At 41.2% G+C, this 16,972-nt stretch overlaps 2 protein-coding genes and 1 non-coding gene across 3 annotated transcripts; 1 reads left to right on the top strand and 2 right to left on the bottom strand.

Annotated features, from left to right (window-relative positions):
• Window positions 1–9,720: 9,720 nt before the first annotated feature.
• b4gat1 (beta-1,4-glucuronyltransferase 1) lies at window positions 9,721–13,520 on the bottom strand. The gene is made up of 2 exons (XM_041031262.1): window positions 12,092–13,520; window positions 9,721–11,755 (listed from the first exon to the last, which is right to left on the bottom strand). The coding sequence occupies exons 1-2, from the start codon at window positions 13,193–13,195 to the stop codon at window positions 11,564–11,566; spliced, it is 1,296 nt and encodes a 431-aa protein (XP_040887196.1). The 5' UTR covers window positions 13,196–13,520; the 3' UTR covers window positions 9,721–11,563.
• A 248-nt stretch (window positions 13,521–13,768) lies between these two features.
• trnas-gcu lies at window positions 13,769–13,850 on the top strand. Its single transcript has one exon. It is a non-coding gene; the product is annotated as a tRNA-Ser (tRNA).
• A 438-nt stretch (window positions 13,851–14,288) lies between these two features.
• On the bottom strand, window positions 14,289–16,853 carry pfdn2 (prefoldin subunit 2). The gene is made up of 4 exons (XM_041031265.1): window positions 16,760–16,853; window positions 16,017–16,105; window positions 15,698–15,821; window positions 14,289–15,555 (listed from the first exon to the last, which is right to left on the bottom strand). Exons 1-4 carry the CDS (start codon window positions 16,838–16,840, stop codon window positions 15,364–15,366), a joined length of 486 nt encoding a protein of 161 aa, XP_040887199.1. The 5' UTR covers window positions 16,841–16,853; the 3' UTR covers window positions 14,289–15,363.
• Window positions 16,854–16,972: the final 119 nt, after the last annotated feature.

Below are 16,972 nucleotides of genomic sequence, written 5' to 3' on the forward strand. Positions count from 1 at the left end.
ATAAGCTACCCTCTGCGACCTCTTGCCAGGGCAAGACATGATGAAAATGCCCCTAGACATCGATGTGCGACAGAGCAACTCCAGGACACGGAGTTAATGATCTGCTGCCCGGTTCAATCCTTCTGATCTCAGTAGCTCATTAATCAGTCTTAGGACAATTTTCTTATTAATCAGGTTAAGGATTGTAGGCGAAGCATCTGTCAGCTATAACGCAAACATATAACATTTAATCGGCGTATAATGGATGAATGGATGAGAGGAAAAAACATTAACGTGTCACTTTAGCCTCAGTGGACCAAAGCCTGAATAAAGAATGTTAAGTTATAGATATTACATTTACAATTTCAATCAATTCGACAATGAAGTCCGCTGAAGTCAGAGACAGATTAATCCCTTGAGTGAATATGAGGCTTTACATAAAGGTTGCAGTCAGGTGAAGGATCATCTGGTTTAAAATAAGGTGACGAGGTTTAAAATCCCATCTACAAATCTGTCTAGAATACAGACATGAGCCGGCCAGACACTGAAACCTCATCCGTGAACATCTGGAGTCCCGATGTGTCTACGCCGATGATCACGATAGTTTGGATTTTTGATAGATAGACAGCAGTTAGTTATGGGGAGGTCACGTTTGCCATTTGCAGTTTTGTGTTGTGGAGATTTATATGAATCTAATTAAAATTATAAATAATTCCTCCAGCAAAAACTTCAGACTTCAAGATGCAGATAATGACCTATGAATAGGCATAAAACAATTACACCATCAGATTAGGTGAAAATGTTATTACACTTGCATTGTCATGAGTAGTCAAATAGTTTATGAGGAATCATCATATTAATTGGAAACAGAGAAATGCAGCACATTCTCGCGTTGGAGGAACCTGTAACCAGCAAATATTTACTAGATTACTTGAGCTGACATAGTTAGTTTTCTGTCAGGTAACCAGTTGACTAATCCTTTCGGCACCAGTCATGGAAGAAGCTTTCCAAATCTGTTCCTGAGACGCTGTCAGTAGAGTTTAGGATATAGAAGGCGTATAGAATTACTGTATAAGCAGTGGACAATCATCTGATACGTGTTAGATCCTAATTCTAGATTAAAATACCAGGTGGGATTGGTGGGCTAATGGGAGGGGGAGTTGGGGTGGGGGGGGTTTGTGTGGGTGTCACTCCAGCACAGAAGGGGAGAAATTACCTCAGTGAAGATCATGTTCACAGTTAATCTAACCCTCCCAAGTTTCAGACACTTTGCACGACTGACCACCACCACAGACACACACACACACAAACACACACACACTCACCTTCATTACAAGAAATCCGATGGCCCAATCTGTTTAACACTTTGAGGACAGACTGAACCAAAATCTGCTTAAGTGCTCCCAAGCCGTTACAACAGGATGAATGATAAGATGGTGATGGGATGAACAGATGATGTATGTGTTTGTACAAAGCTGGAGGGTCTGGTGATCATGTATCTTTGTAAAATAGAGAATCTCTACGTCTCCGATAATGCTGGAGTTACAACCTTTAAGGCAATTACTATTGATTATTTGCCCTGTTTTTCCTATATGTAACACCTTTGCCATATTTTTTGTCAGTGTCGCACCACCTTTCACATTAATGGTATTTAATACCATCTTCAGCAGTCAGTGGCAGACTTTTGTTTTGAAAGGAATTTCCAAAGATTTATTAAATTCTTGAATTAATGTTAAATAGCTACAAAAGTTGTGGTTAAGTTGTGGTCAAAATGAGAATTTTCAAAGTTAGTGCACAGCAGTAGTTGAATGTAACCAGGCTGACTGCAGCCTTTGAATTTTAAGTGTTCTAGCTCCCTCCCTCAGGCAGACCAATCACAGGCAAGCAAGCAAACATGGTAGCAATGCTGGATTTAAAATTTTAAATAAAATAAGCATTGCAAAGTTTTCATGAGAAGAGACAAGCTGCGTCCAGATTCAGTACAATGTAATGTTAATTAAACAGAGTGCAGTCCCAGTTTAACTCACCAAGTTTTATAGGGAGTCATTTAGTTTTCAGTTTATAAAAACTTGTAGTTCCATGGATTGTTTTTTTTTTTTGTTTTGTCACTGTGTTGTGTTTTAATAAATTAATACACACACACACAATATATATATATGGTGGAACCTCACTTGACATAATTAATTAGTGGCTTAAACAGAAGTGTCCTGCTTAAAAAAATGACCTGTTGATTTTGCCAACAGGCAAAGCAGGGGGCATGCATCTGTGTGTGTGTGTGTGGAATGGGAGGGGGGGTATTACCATGCTGTATAAATCCACACCAAGCACAATTAACAAGCAATTGGGAGGAGAAGTAATTAGTATTATCTGCTTATCACTGTCAACCCCTATTCTAAGGAAAATGGGTTAAAAAACACACAATGACACATGCACACATGCACACACACACTAATTCCCTCCAGGCAAATGTGTAAGGGCTAATTACAAGCTCATTTGCAACTCAATAGCAGTATCCTCTCAGACAGGTCTATCCCCCTGCGTCCTCCCCTCCCCACGTCTCCAGCACACTGTGTGTTAGCTTTACCTCTCAGCCCACGCTGATAACACTCACCAAACAAACGGCAAAAATGACTTCCCCATCCATCGCTGTGGGGTGAAAAGAGGACAGAGGGGAAGATCTCTTGATTCAATAGACTCAGCAAATACCGGTGGGGGATTTCATTAAAACTCTAAAGCAGACGTTTACATCTAGAGTTGAGTTTTAATGGATATGGATGGATATATACATTTGACATGATAATACCTAATAAGCATCATCAAACTCTTTCAGTGACTTTGGTTCTTGCGAAGTTTGTGAGGCTTATACCTCATAAATGAATTAGTGTTGTTAGATTAAGGGCTGCAAGTAAGAATTATTTTTGGTGTTTTGGCTTAAAGGACGACTTTAACAATTAGTTGAGTTTCAAAGTTGTTGCTGTAACGAATTAATGTCCCAGTAATTTTGCTTGCAGTGTGTGGAGTATGAAGTGCAATCAAAGAGAACTCATATTTAAGAGATGTGATTTCTACTTTGAATCTTAGAGGAAGTGTTTCTCCCAAAGGGAGATCTTTAAAAGTCACAAGCGATCTTGTTACATGTGACTAAATACACTGTAGTGCTGTGTCACTGCGCCCGATCTCTTAACATTAGAGCATGTCCAGGGGAAACCCCCCTCTATATGAATTAATAAGTGAGAGCAACAGGCTCCTTTACACTTCAAAGCGTTTGTAAAGGTGTGCAGTGAAAAAAAAAGCTGGGGATTATTTGTGTAACGAGATGTTCTTTCCAGGTATCGTTCACTGGTGGATTGGGTTATTGTTCCTTCCAGTATAATGAACCACCTCCAGACAGTATCATGTTCTCTGTTTGAGGGATCAGCTTACCACAAGCTCACGGCTAGCTGGCAAACTCTAATTTAAGCCTTTAAAAAATAGCCCCAGCAAATCACTGCTTGCACTGGATTATTTGTTTTCTTGTTTGCTGATTGTGGTTACAGAGCTTTGAATACGGAGAACTGACTGTCTCGGTGACAGAGCAGGTGATGTAACAGGCTGAGTTAAAACAGGACCATTTTCAGAATTTGTGTTTGGCCCCTTGACTGTTGAAGTTTTTTTGAAAGAATCAGATGAAGGAAATTAGGATTAGACATTGTACTGTTCAGTAGCCACCATCTCAATTCATGTGTTCCAGTATAAGATAAATAAATGAAGCATTTTCTCAGGCCACTGTAGGACCAAATGTAGTTTTTATTTTGATTAATTGTTAATTGTTTGTGATTTAATCTAGTGTAGCCTTTCGTAAAGCACAGTCACGGGTATGAATTTTAGATTCACAAACCTTTTTCATATCCAATTTGCCACTGATCAGTACTTTAATTCATATTAGAAACTTTTATGGCAACATTTAGCCATTAACTAAAGCTCTGACTATGGTGCAGATTTATATTTTTAGTTTCTGAGATGCAGAGGCTACAAGAGGCTTGTATGTACCGTAAACTGCTTTGACTCCAAGCTATCTATGAAGAAAGTGAAATATATGATTAATACTGTGTATTCCGATGTGATGAAAAAGAGTTCACAGGCAGTTATCTGAGACGGTTCGGTAACAGACAGATGACAAAATCATTTCACTTGAATATTCTGCCTTGCTTTGTCACCCTCCTCTTCCTCTGCTTCCCTCCATCATCATATGTAACAGGTGTTACTGGAGTTGTTTAGGAATCCTGAGGGATTTAAGGTGGGACTTATTCTTACCTAATACTATAATGCTCATTAATTCCTGCTTTGGTGACTTACCTCCCCCTCATCCTCTCTGGTTGACATGACCCGGGCCAGCCCATCCTCGCCCTCTATGTCTGCTGATGTTTGTCAGGGCCTTCACAGAAAGATTGCTCAGCTGTCAGGTGGGAAGAAGCACTGGAAAGGATTGTTTGTCTTGCAGAGCAGTAATCATGGGGGAAGGCGGGAACATGGGATTGTAAGATAGGGGTACATGTCTGTGTGGGCGCGTCACAATTATGGACAATTTTCATGACCCAACAAGCGTAAAGTGGGGTATGGGAGATGTGATTTTCCACTTGTCTTGTCCTGTTTAACATTTATGTGCAAGGATTTGGGGCGTTTTGTGTCCAGAACAAGTTAGTTAGAGGATCGTAACAAAATTATAAAGTTCATTTACAGCAGGTATCAAGTCCCTCAACTGGAATTCTGGTTTAAAACCTCATGACCACAAGTGTTCACCCTTTTGAAGCAGGACACATTTTGTCCCGGTTTCCTTTGGTGTGCCTGAACTTGCACTCTGATCGTGTTAACAGCAGTCATTTGGTTCATATGCAGTCAACTCATTTCCTTTAGTTGGTTTCAAACAAATGTATGTCCAGATTGTACAATATACATTGTACAACCCTATGATGGCCATTTGTATAATGTTCTCTATAGGCTGTTTCTTGTTTGAAAACATGGGGGATGGACATATGGACAGAGCCCCTTGTTTATTGTCACCCTGTCAACATGTGTCAGGCCTGAGATGCACTCACTAACGAGAGGATCATCTTTCACATGGACCAAAACATGCACACACTGTGGTCACGCCGTGGGACATCAGACACTTGACTGCACTTGAGTGGTAATTAAGAACATAAGTGGAAATACTTAACTGTTGTTGTTTATTGGGAATAATCTGAAACAAAGCATTTAACACAGCATTAATATATGTATATAGTTTTGCCAAACTTCTTCAGCCTGTCCTCAGACTTAACAAGACTGGGTAATTTGACTTGCTGAATGCTGACGTTGATGCTCACACACTGAAATGATGCGTTTAACGAGTTACAGTTTGTCCTCAGCATTGTCAGTGCCAGACAGTTGTTATCTCTACATAGTGTCCTCTGTCATAATGTCTATCGGAGCTCTCTCTCACGTCTTGTCTCTCTCATGTGCATTTGGTGTTGAGGTTTTGCAAATGTCCGTAAGCTTTGCAATCCCAGTGGCCCAAGTATGCTGGTAAATATTTTGTAATAGAATTTAGGTTTGTCTAATGCTAGTGAAGCATTTTTGCAAACAGGATACTGTAATACAAATCAAGGTGGTAGGTGCATTGTATGTATTGATTATTCCAGGACTGTGGACTAGACTGTACAACATCTGCTCTGCTTTCAGGCAATAAAACTCCTCCTCTAGCTAATGTTATACGACCTAGTTACTGCATGCTTTGTGACAAAGAGCAACAACTGCAGTGTGCTGCATTTATGAGACTCCGTACAGTGTTTAAAACTCAAGCTTTCAACAAACTGCAAGAAAATGTGAATTTGCATTAGCATCACATGCTTCTGCTGGGCTGGCCAAGTCCACTCTGCGACATTGTGACTACAAAAAATAGTGAAAACAATTAGAATCACCCTCCCTACTGGCTTATATTGATTTTGTTTAAAGTCATGTTGTGAGATCCTTTGATTCAGGGGCTGACAGCTCAACTAAAGTTTAATCTGTCATAGAAATCCCACTTAATCCCCTGTATTACAGCTGCTTTATTAAGTATATTAACTAGAGTAAGTTTGTTGATACCAAAACAGTTGCTTCCCTCGGTAAACTCAGTTTACTTCAATCTTTACTTCTGTTTTTCATAGACTATTAAATCAGTACAAGGAATAAGGAAAATCCATATTTGAGTTGTTTTCTATCCCAGTAGCAGTAAGGCATGATAAGGTTTCTGAAATCCTTCAGGTAATCTTTGAGGCATTGTTGGCATACACCCGGTTTGTGTTGTGCAAACATTGGGGTAATTGTATCATAGCTTCCATCATCTGTTACCGAATGATTGTGATAAATGAGCCTTGTATTAGTGCATCGATCGAAGCAGAATTAACTCACTGCGGCCACAACAGCCACTGTAAATGTGTGTGTGTGAGAGTGTGAGTGTGTGTGAGAGAGAGAGAGAGCGGTCAAGAACATATGTTTCAGAGTTTTACTTTGTGGTGTGTTGGTTAACTACAGTATGTATTTTTGAATTTCCCTCTGCACAGCATGACATAGCTGATATGCAGGCGTGATGACTTTAAATGATTACTCACCTGTGTGCGTATATTTGTGTGTGTGTTTGTGTGTGTGTCTGTTGTGCCTTTTCCCGCTGGGTTCATGTGACAGCAGGGGTGGGCGGCTAAGAAGCGTTAGCTTGGTGAGAAGGATTACCTATATCTGTTAGGCCTCCTTTTCTTTCCCCCGGGCAGTGTCAGGTCTCATTACTTCTGTCCTCCAGCCTGGATAGTCTGGCTTTAGCGGGATACATTTAAAATGCAGGCAGCCTGTGAGTCCAGGAACATCAGGTTTAGAGGCAGAGTGATATGCGTGCCCTTTGCCTGAGAGGCTTTTTTCAGTAAGCAGACAGGTAAACTTCTCCCAAAGCTGGCATTGATGGCAGCTAAGCCTTCACTTGTTTAAGTGAAACGGATGTCTGCATCTCAGAGACATTCTCAGCGTGTGATTACAAAACAAAACAGAGTCCTTGTCCTGTTGGCTGACATACCTGCATGTAATTAACATACAAAATAACACACACTGCATACATGTGGAGGAGAAGAGGGGTGGTCAGAAAGGAAGAATGCAAGGTGGAGTGTGTTATTAGAAGAAGGCATAGTAGAATACTGAGGGTGATATGTGAAGTCATTATTAAAGTCGTAAGTAAAAATGACATTCTGTGTTCCAGCTTCTGAAATGTGAGGATTTGTTGCTTTTATCTGCTTTAAATCATAAATTTGACTTCTTTGGATTTCTGATTATTGGTTAGAAAAAAACATTTGAAACCTGAAGACATGAAACCAGATTGTAGGAAACTGTGACATTAATTTTGTACTATTTTGTGATATTTTTATTTTTATTATATACTAATCTTCTTGGCATTTGTTAAAATTTCTTAAAATTAAATTTTCTTACTATTGAAGACTATTTTTAATTTTTTGGTGACAGAGCGTTGTTGCAGAACTGCTTACACTTACGCAAGCATCTGTATCTTCAAAATACAATCTATTCCTGTCAGTTTTCTGAAACAATATATTTTAAATTTCCCCCCTGGATACCTTGGTTAACAAGTCATTTGTTCAATAAATGTAATGTCTCTTCAACCATTTCTCTAAACCGTTTGGCCTAATCACTTGTAAATCCTTCCAGTCAAGAGGCTCATTAGAAGAAACCACTGATGTTAAGCTGAGTGGCATAAACATCCTCTATGGCCCTTTTCTCTACAAACTGCTGTCAAACATGCTACAGTGGACAAACAGCCAATTCATTTGTACCCACATTTCATTTTGCAAATTCCTCTCATCAGTATGGGTCATTGACTGCCTCATTTCCCACCCATTCGTTGACCCATACAGAGAGGCCTGTATATCTGCAACGCCTGTATGTTGACCCCTTGCTCTCATTGCCCTCACCCTTTTCTCCCCCTCCTCCAGAGGAACCCCCCACCGCCTGCTCATCTCGCCCTCCAGCTGGTTCCCTCCACCGTCCAGAAGCCATGGAGCTCTCTTGGCCTGAGCAGGGCAGCTAATCTAGATGGCGGGAGGCCTCCCTCCTGCTAGCGTACACAAGAGAGGGCAGCCCTAATTGCTTATGTCGTAAAGCTCTCTGACCCAGATAAGCCTTCACTCCCCAAAGCTGTCGAGATAAACCCCACTTTACCTCACCAAACCTGCCTCTCCTGATCCACACAAGCCACCCCCTCCTAACATTTCTGCACCTTCTGCCACATTACTAACACCCAGGACAGAAGGAGAAGGGAGGAAGGAAATGAACTCCACGGGCAAACAAAACTTGATGTTTTTATAGAATATTAATTTTCTTGTCAGGCAAATACCAGCAGCTTACTTAAGAAGTTGAATGCTGCAGGAAAATAACTACTTCTAAGTGGTGTACTTAATCTATGTACAGTATGTTAGTCGTAACCCTGCAAGAAAAAGTCTTCGTGTAGATTAAAGGAGGTGGAAAAAAACATGAATAACAATACAAGACAAAGCATTTTTAGAGCCATGAATAATCTCAAAAATCAGTAAAATATAATTCAGGATGTGCTTATTAGTCATAGTAAAAGCACATCTTTGAAGAGGAAGGTGTGACAAATTGACCAGAAAGCAAAAGTTCCCACATTTACTAACAATGCATGACTTGATTAGGTGTGCCCAATGAAAGCCGATCTAAAGCCAAAGTGCGGACTTGCGTGCTGCTAGCTGTCGCGTGCCTGGCTCAGTAATGAACCCGGTAATGCAGGCTTAACTACAAAATGCCGCACTGCTTCGGACAATTGTCAAGTGCCGAATGTCACACGTGCTCTACCTCCCTAACAGATGGCCAGCTCACCGATCAACACTTTGGCAACTAATCGAAGCTACAGAGATTGAATTGATGTTTTTCATTTTCTGTGTCAACTTTCTAAAACTGGCTTTTCTCATGTAGAGAAAAAAAATGTTCTTATATATCTTATATTAGTTGCTTGGGTGGTGGAGATGTTTGGTTGCCATTGCAGGAGGAATTCAGTCCACATCAAACAGGAGCCTTACTGAGAACTCTTAAAGTCCTCTTTAATACAGATCTTAATTACTAAATAGGAGCTTTTAATTGGATGCTTGCCTGATTCACCCTTTAATCACCCATCACATGCTATTGGTGCAGGGATGCCTTTAAATCCCTATGTTAAGCCATGTTACACCACAGGTTAATGTCAGCTATGTTAAGTGCTCAGTGAGCGATACTCCTATTGATATCTTCAAGTTTTTTTCACAGTGAATGACCCAAAATTTGAAATATAGGAATTAATACCGACTGTCACAGTTTCAGCTCCAATGAGAGAAGTCTGTTTTATTATGGCTCCAAGAAACATGGTTGTCATGTTTCCTTGGCTTGTCCTGCCCTCAGCTTCTTTACCTCCTATTTAAGTGATACTTCCTGAAACACTGTTGACATTACTTGTCATTACAAATCCCTCTGGTGAAGTTAATTGATTGGATTTGTGCATTTCCAAGTGCTCAGAGCTTCCTGAAGACCGAGGGTGTTGTTCAGTATCTGTTACCAAAGAGTCCATCCTGTATAATAATTAAATCTAAAGTGAATAACACGTATGGGTTAAATAAAAGTCATCCAGCAGGTTTAATATAAATTCCAACAATGCAAATCAGGCATTACATTTTGTGAACACAAAAGAAAAAAAAATACAAAAACTGTTTTCAAGTGAGGAAAAAAAAAACACAACAAATAAAGCACCACTTAACGTCATCACACAAGGTAATCTGTTGAAGTTGATCTCACTCCAAAAATACCAAATAAAATAATTTCATAGTGGTTCTAAAACAAAAACTCTTAAATGATCCATACCAAATGTAATTTTTCACACAATCACACAGTTTCGTGCTACAGCTTTTCCTGCTTGGGGTCATAAAAAAAGGGTCAGCCAAGTCCAGTTAAAGGAAACTATTTCCACAATAAATATATCATAAAAATTACAAGTGAAGACGGAAAAATTATTTAAAACTCTCCAAAATCAACAGTTACATAACAGTTTAACACTTAAAGTAACCAAACATCATTGTGTATGCTGCTTATATGTGTTTTCATTAAACAGAGATGAGAAAAGTGGTAGTCAAGGTTTAATACTGTTTGTACTGTATGTACCTGTGGGTTACAGAATTACAGAGGTATAAGATCTATAATTTGCTATTTGTTTACTAGTGGTGTTGAGATGAATATTTCCACAGCAGTCCTTTTAATAACACAGGCTGCTCTTGCTTGTGGTTTATACTTTGATTATGCAGTATCTTTGTACCCACTAACCATGCTACTTTTCCACATGTAGCTCACTCACTCACATACCTTTACTACCAGTGTCAGATCCTCAGTGTTATGATACAGTAGTTTTTCACAGTGTTGGCAAAATGCTAGTGTTGTGTTTCTGAGTGCTTTGTTGTCCTTGTGATGTGTGAGTAATCACCTCAGACAGTTTGAGGCGAGAACGAGCACTGACAGGGTACCGAAAACTTCTGAAATGTGCTGATAGCAGTGGCGCAGAGTGAATTCACATCCCTCTGAGCGCCAAACAACACTGGTGTTGTGTAATCCCTGTGTTCCGCTGTAGTGTTTCTGACTTCTCACTTCAGGCTAAAGTATGAACAGCAACCGAGCGCTTGACACTCAAGTGCTTGTTGCCATCTGGTGGCGGGAGCACATCACTGATTGGCACAAAATTCAAAGGGTCGCACATGATTTCCCATTAACTTGAGGTCTTTTGTTAACTTCATAATCAGACTGCCATATTGTTTCATGCCATTATTATAAAATCTGACAAAACTGTCCAAACCCATACACATAGATTTATAACTTGTTTGATTACAGCCAATCAAATATTTGCATACAGTAATAATGTCACATAAATTTGACATTAGTTTGACTTCAAAAAGGGGGAGGATTAAATGTGCTTCCAGTTGAATTTCAAAGAACAAGGCAATATTTGATCAGCTGTCATGAAATGTAGACCCTTAAACTTCACGTTACATACAGTGAAATTCAGACTTCTGTTTCTTTGAGTATGTAGAGACTCTGCGGCTTGCAGTCACATTTTTGTGTCTATTTTTGTATTCAGAGAAGCTCAATAATGTTTTAAAATATAATGTGTACCTTATATAGTTTAAAAGTAACGTGTATCGAATTCCATCTATATTTTAAATATGTGCTTCATTTTTTAAAAAAAAACAGAAAACCTCAAGAGTCCCTGCTGTTTTTTCCTTTCAGTCCCAACTAGCAAGACAATCTCAGAAATCCCCGGAGAACATTTCCCTGCTGCTCATTTTCAGAAGGACTTGAAATAAGCCCAAGAGCTGGACTAGCTTTAACTCCAACTGTGCCATCATCACAAGAAAACGTGGGAAAACTAGGATGTTTTGGGCAGGGAGAGCCTGACTGGAAATTAAGTCTGGTCAAAATAAAAAAAAAATGTGCATCCATCATTTGAGCAGAAGAATGATTTCATTAGAGACTGATGCAGGCAGGATATAGTCCTCATCTCTTTTCAGCACCTTCTTGTGGAGGATGGGTATTTGCTTTTCAGGCCCTCTTTGAAGCTGCGAAACAGAACCCGGTTGCGTTTGTTCTCTTCGTCTTTCCTGGCATGGAACTCCCCCTGGATCTTGAAGCCTCGGTGTACCACAAAGGCTGAGCTCAGCACCGAGAATCTGTATCCGGCCACGTGGAGCTCGCAGGCCTGGGGGGGGGGGGCAGATGGAAGGAGAGGATGAGAAGGCCGAAATGAAGTGGGAAGTGATGAGAGGGAAAAGGAGAGGAGGCGAGAAGAAAGGTGACAGCAAGAAGGAAAGATGGGAAGTGAGGAGAACAGATTATTTAGCCAGTTGCTGAGGACAAGGTTGTGATAGAGTCTTTGGGCTTATTATAATAGGAGCAATTATATTTTGGCATAAAACAACCTCTGTTATTGTCTCATCATCCGCACTAGTCAGCAAGGTGTGCATTAGATAACTGGACCTGGCAAGATTTCTTTGTCAAACTGCAATTTCTGCTTAAATATTCATGTTGTACTGACCTGGCTGATGCGATTGAAGCCATATTGCTTGAAGTTCTCATCATAAAGGGGCACAGTGCGGGGCCCGATGTAGAAAGGCTCCCAGGGGTCCACCCAGTCGAGCGTGTAGGCAACTTCCAAGGTGCCTGTCCCTCTAACGTGGCTGTTAACCCACTGTGAGTAGTTGGTGGGGGCCTGACAGCGAGGACACAGCTCTTCATAAAACGGCCGGACCTCACCCACCTGGTAGAGCTGGACCAACTCTGCCTTGGTGGCAGGCATCTTCCTGGCGTGGCGGATCTCGAAAGCAGGCAACACAAAAACCTCGTCACTCGCTGCCTCTCGGCTCATGATCATGGCCAGGAATTGCCGGTGCAGGTCAGCACTTGGCATCATGTCAATGTCAATGACCAGGATGAAGGAGGACTCTGTGCCACCACGGGCAACGTTACGAAGTAGGTTGTTGGGGTAGGAGACGTTCCCACTGATGACATAGTTCTTGTACTTGTCCCTGTGGGTCTCCAGTCTGGAGAACACAGAGGCACAGTCCTCAAGCCCTGCAAAATGCTCACGGTCCTGTTCAGGGAAACTGGCCATCTCCCCTGACAGGCAGACCAAGTGGAAGTCCACCAGGGCTTGGATCTGGGGGCAAAAGAAGCTGAGGGCATAGACCAGAGCTGTGGCAAACTTGACATCTTGGCCATGTGCGAATATGGCCACAGACAGGGGGTTCTGCCACCTTTCCAGAAGAGACTCCAGGTGATGCAGGTTGTTGATGGTTGTGTGTGTGGCTAAAGCCAGGACATTGGAGCTGGGGTCGGACCCTGGTTTCTGATTTGTGGTGAAATCGCTTTTGATCAAGTTCTTGTACACTCGGTACTGACCGCTGTTGTCGAAGATCCCACCGGTAGACAGCGAGTACCTCAGACGCTCCTTCCGCGTGTTCTTCTCGGGGTGCGCATTTTTCTTGGCTCCAGAGCCCCCAAAGAGCTCGGAGTACCGGTACCGCTGCTGCTTACCGTGAAACTTGGATAAAAAGGACAGGTATATGAGCTGCAGCAGCGCCACTATCAGCAGAGCACTCAGCACCACTTTGAAGGCGGAACACTTCTTGGAGAGATGCATTCCAGAGAAACTGCGAACTGACCGATCACCGTACACAAAGCAGGTCCACACACCGGAGCAGGCTGATGTTTGCTTGAGGGCTGGCTATTTCTGTCCGAGCGTCCCAGCTAACGTTACCTACATAGCCACCGTAATGCTAACACTGCAGCCGGTCAGGGCTGGAAATGCAACGGATATTCGACGGCATATTTTGCTACTTAGTGGCACCGCTGCCCCAGATTTTCATACGGCTGTGAAACAGCGCGAATAAAAGGACGGCACTGCTGCAGCTTCTGTCATCTCCATCAAAACACAGCACAGTTGCTATCATCCTGCTCCGACGCTGCTGCTGCGACAGCGGCGCATGTCGATGTGTAATAACCGTAATGTGTGGTGTAAAGGCGCCCGTCCCGGAGCACTGCTAGGTGGCTAGCTGTTAGCTGAACTGACTGATTTGAAAACAAGGGGCTTAAACAGTACTTCGTTGGTTCACACAGGAACGCGGGTACCTGAAATCAAACAAAATGATGTTGTTTATTAGTGTGCTATGTGTACTTGATAAAGATGTAGTTGTATGATGGTAGAAGTCCATAGGACGAGGTGGCCGAGTGGTTAAGGCGATGGACTGCTAATCCATTGTGCTCTGCACGCGTGGGTTCGAATCCCATCCTCGTCGGAATCTTCTTTTTCTTTTTTTTTTTCATTTTCCTCATATGGCCGTGTGTTTTTGCAAAAAATAATATGGATGTTCACTTGCTGCATGTTATTTACTTCCAAAATTCACGTCTTTGGCCACTTTGCAAGTTGCTGCCATCTTACAGCTGCAGACCTTTGAATTGCAACTCTTAATTACACACACTCCCACCACAGGATATATAACAGAGGGCTGTCAAACAAGGTCTCCCCTATAATTTACAAAAATACATTAGGTTACATTAGGTTATTTTTTTTTTTTTATCTTTAATTTGAATTAAAACACCCTTGTATCATTCAAAACACAGTCCAAAAGTAGATGCATCAGTAGAAGCAGTAGTTGTATGAAAATGTCTAAATTTTTATCTATCAGTACAGAGGACAAATCTTGGATTATTTAATTAAGACACCACACAACAAATCACAATTGTGACATTCTTTAATTCATGACCATTAACAAAAACATTTTTGTCCTTACAACTACATGAACAGTGTGGACAGTCCCAACCAGGTCCTAGGAGACATTTCGTCAGTTTAGACTGTGTTAACAATTTAATGTAACCATTCCAAGCTCAAGCATGTGCTACAGATCAAAAAGAATATAACAGCTTTTATTGTGTTTTCAATGTGTCCTAGCATTCACTGGTCACAACACAGTGCGTGCTTTAGTAACCACTGAACACAAACTGGCCTCAAATCAGCATTATGAATACAAACCAGCAGCCTTTCAATGAATGGCTTATGTGTGAATACAATTTTCTCAGAGGGACGTGAATAAAGCTAAAAGATTCGTTTTGATTTGTAGTGACATGTTTACAGTATAATCCCTTGTTCATGCTCATAACAGGTGTTGTCAAAATGCCTTCCAGGACCTGTTCTGCCTTGGTAAGGGTGACTTTCTGCACAATTTCAACCTACTTTAGGGCCCTATGAAATCAGCTTTTTATTTTTAATCATTTTTAAGTTGTTAGTCGAAAATCTTCAGTTTTCAAAAGCTTGTTTGCCTTAAAATACAATGTGATCTAGTTTGTCGTGTATGTTCTAGGCGTTTGAATGTGGGTTTTTGTGTGTGTTTTTTAACTTTGAAATTCCAACCCAGCACCCTGACAATTATATCTAACTTAGGAAAAATTATTTTCTGCAATCTGAGACAGTAAAATAATATTTCCTCATTTGTGTGGATGACAGTAAGACTAAAAGTATTAGGAATTTAAGCCACAATATTTCAGTTTTACTGAAAGGCAAAGTATTAGACAAGTAAATTTTACACACATTAGCATTCATACTGAACATATGTAAGCAGAGAACTATGTACACTTCGCAAATTACTTCACTACCAAGTGCATTATATTTAGCAGAGATTTCAGTAAAATCCAAATCCAAAGTTATCAAAAAAAAAAGTTCAGTTTTTGAATCTAAATTTTGTGACTCCAACTATGTTTTCAGTACTGCAGAAATCATAAGGCCCTACTGTCGCCCTATATTATTGTTATAAACTATGACACTAAAACACCAGCACCGCTTTTTGACCCTCCCCCTTCACTGTCCCGGGAAGACGCTGCTGACTGGCCTTGTCCCTCTCCTTCACCCTCTCCCACCAGCCGGATATTGTAGCGTTCCCTGTACTCTGTGAGTTCCCGTCCTTTTGCCTGCATCTGTGTGTTAAGGGACTCGACTATTTTGGAGATCTGTGGGGACAGAAGGGAAGAACATGAGACACTTAAAACTGAGATGCTGTGAAACTGTTGTGTTTGTGTTAGCAGTGTGTGACATTATTGACATTTAAAAATAATGCATTAGTACATTTGTTTTCCTTTTTCCATCCATTACCTGTTCTTTGTTGTTTTCCAAGGCGGGTAGGACTTCTTTTACCGTTCTCTCCACCAATACCCCTCCTACGAGACGAAAGCATTTCCTCGAAGGATCCACTTCCTTCAGCGTGTCAATTACTAAGCTGGATGGAAAAAAAAGAATTGTTAATAACTAAAAATTGTTCCATTAAGACACCTTAAATATCCACAACAGCTGGCCAGTTTTCTGGTCTGAAAACTAAAGAATCAGTGGGCTGGTCAATAACAGATTGTTAAACTGTTATTAAAAGGAAGAGGGACTTAAATTCAGTGCGTAGGTGGGAACATCAGATACTAACCTATGCTCATTGATCTCCATCTCCAACTCAGCAGATTTAGAAGCCATATTGCGTTGTTCCTGACGCATCCTCTGAAATGTTGACACCACCTGTCCCACAAAAACAGACAATCACAAGTTTGTGTCATATGTCGCAGTAATCAGTTTTAATCAGTACTGGAGTACTGAAACAGCTGAAGTACCAGTATCTCAAAATTGTACTTAAGTACAGCACTTGAGTAAATGTACTCAGTTACTTTCCACCACTGTCTTTTATTGGTAACAATTCTGTACGTTTACAAAAGCTGCATTTTGATTACAGGACTTTAGTAACAGTAATGCATAAGTGGTATTATTATTTGTTCCACTGTTGTTCTTAGACTCACATTAGTAAAACCCGGTCGGTGGTCCTCGGGGATAAAAATAGCTTCTCCCACTCCTGTTCACCTAACCACACCATCCCATTAGAGGCGTGTGCTGATTTAAATGCACCTGAACCCCATTAAAACTGTCTTTCTGAAGCACAAACCAGAGACAAGCTCTTTGTAAAGCCAAATAATATCTAAGATTTCACTTTGACAGACTGTGTGGCAACGTTTTGTGGTGAGAAAGCAGAATGATAGCCGAGTGATCGCAATGGGGAAGCTAACGTTAGCTTTGCCGAGCTGGGAGTGAGATGAGCGGCTTTAGCTCCACCTGACTCGGCTGGACAATAGCGACAGTGACTGTAGGGACCAAAGCAGACTGAGGTGGAGGTGAGGGTACCTGCTCTGCTGAAGGGCCGGACTGTTTTCCTCCGGCGCCGCCGCTGGACTTGCTACCCGTGCTGCTGCTGTTGGCTGCCATCTTGGAAGGGTGTTGCTGGGAAGGACCCCAGGCGGAATGTGTAGAGCTGGTTCATGCGATTGCCTGTGGGTAAATTGAGTCCGACTTGTGAGGATGTTTTCTTTTACTTTTCATTTTTTCCTTATAAGAACA

Source organism: Toxotes jaculatrix, chromosome 23, assembly GCF_017976425.1.
Source record: "Toxotes jaculatrix isolate fToxJac2 chromosome 23, fToxJac2.pri, whole genome shotgun sequence".
NCBI lineage: Eukaryota > Metazoa > Chordata > Actinopteri > Toxotidae > Toxotes > Toxotes jaculatrix.

Coding starts and splice junctions, on each gene's coding strand:
- b4gat1 (XM_041031262.1), bottom strand. CDS start 13,195: ATGCATCTCTCCAAGAAGTGTTCCGCCTTCAAAGTGGTGCTGAGTGCT. Junction 11,756..12,091: donor GCTTCAATCGCATCAGCCAG/GTCAGTACAACA, acceptor CCCCCCCCCCAG/GCCTGCGAGCTCCACGTGGC.
- pfdn2 (XM_041031265.1), bottom strand. CDS start 16,840: ATGGCAGCCAACAGCAGCAGCACGGGTAGCAAGTCCAGCGGCGGCGCC. Junction 16,106..16,759: donor CCGGCCCTTCAGCAGAGCAG/GTACCCTCACCT, acceptor TTTGTGGGACAG/GTGGTGTCAACATTTCAGAG. Junction 15,556..15,697: donor TGGAAAACAACAAAGAACAG/GTAATGGATGGA, acceptor CTGTCCCCACAG/ATCTCCAAAATAGTCGAGTC.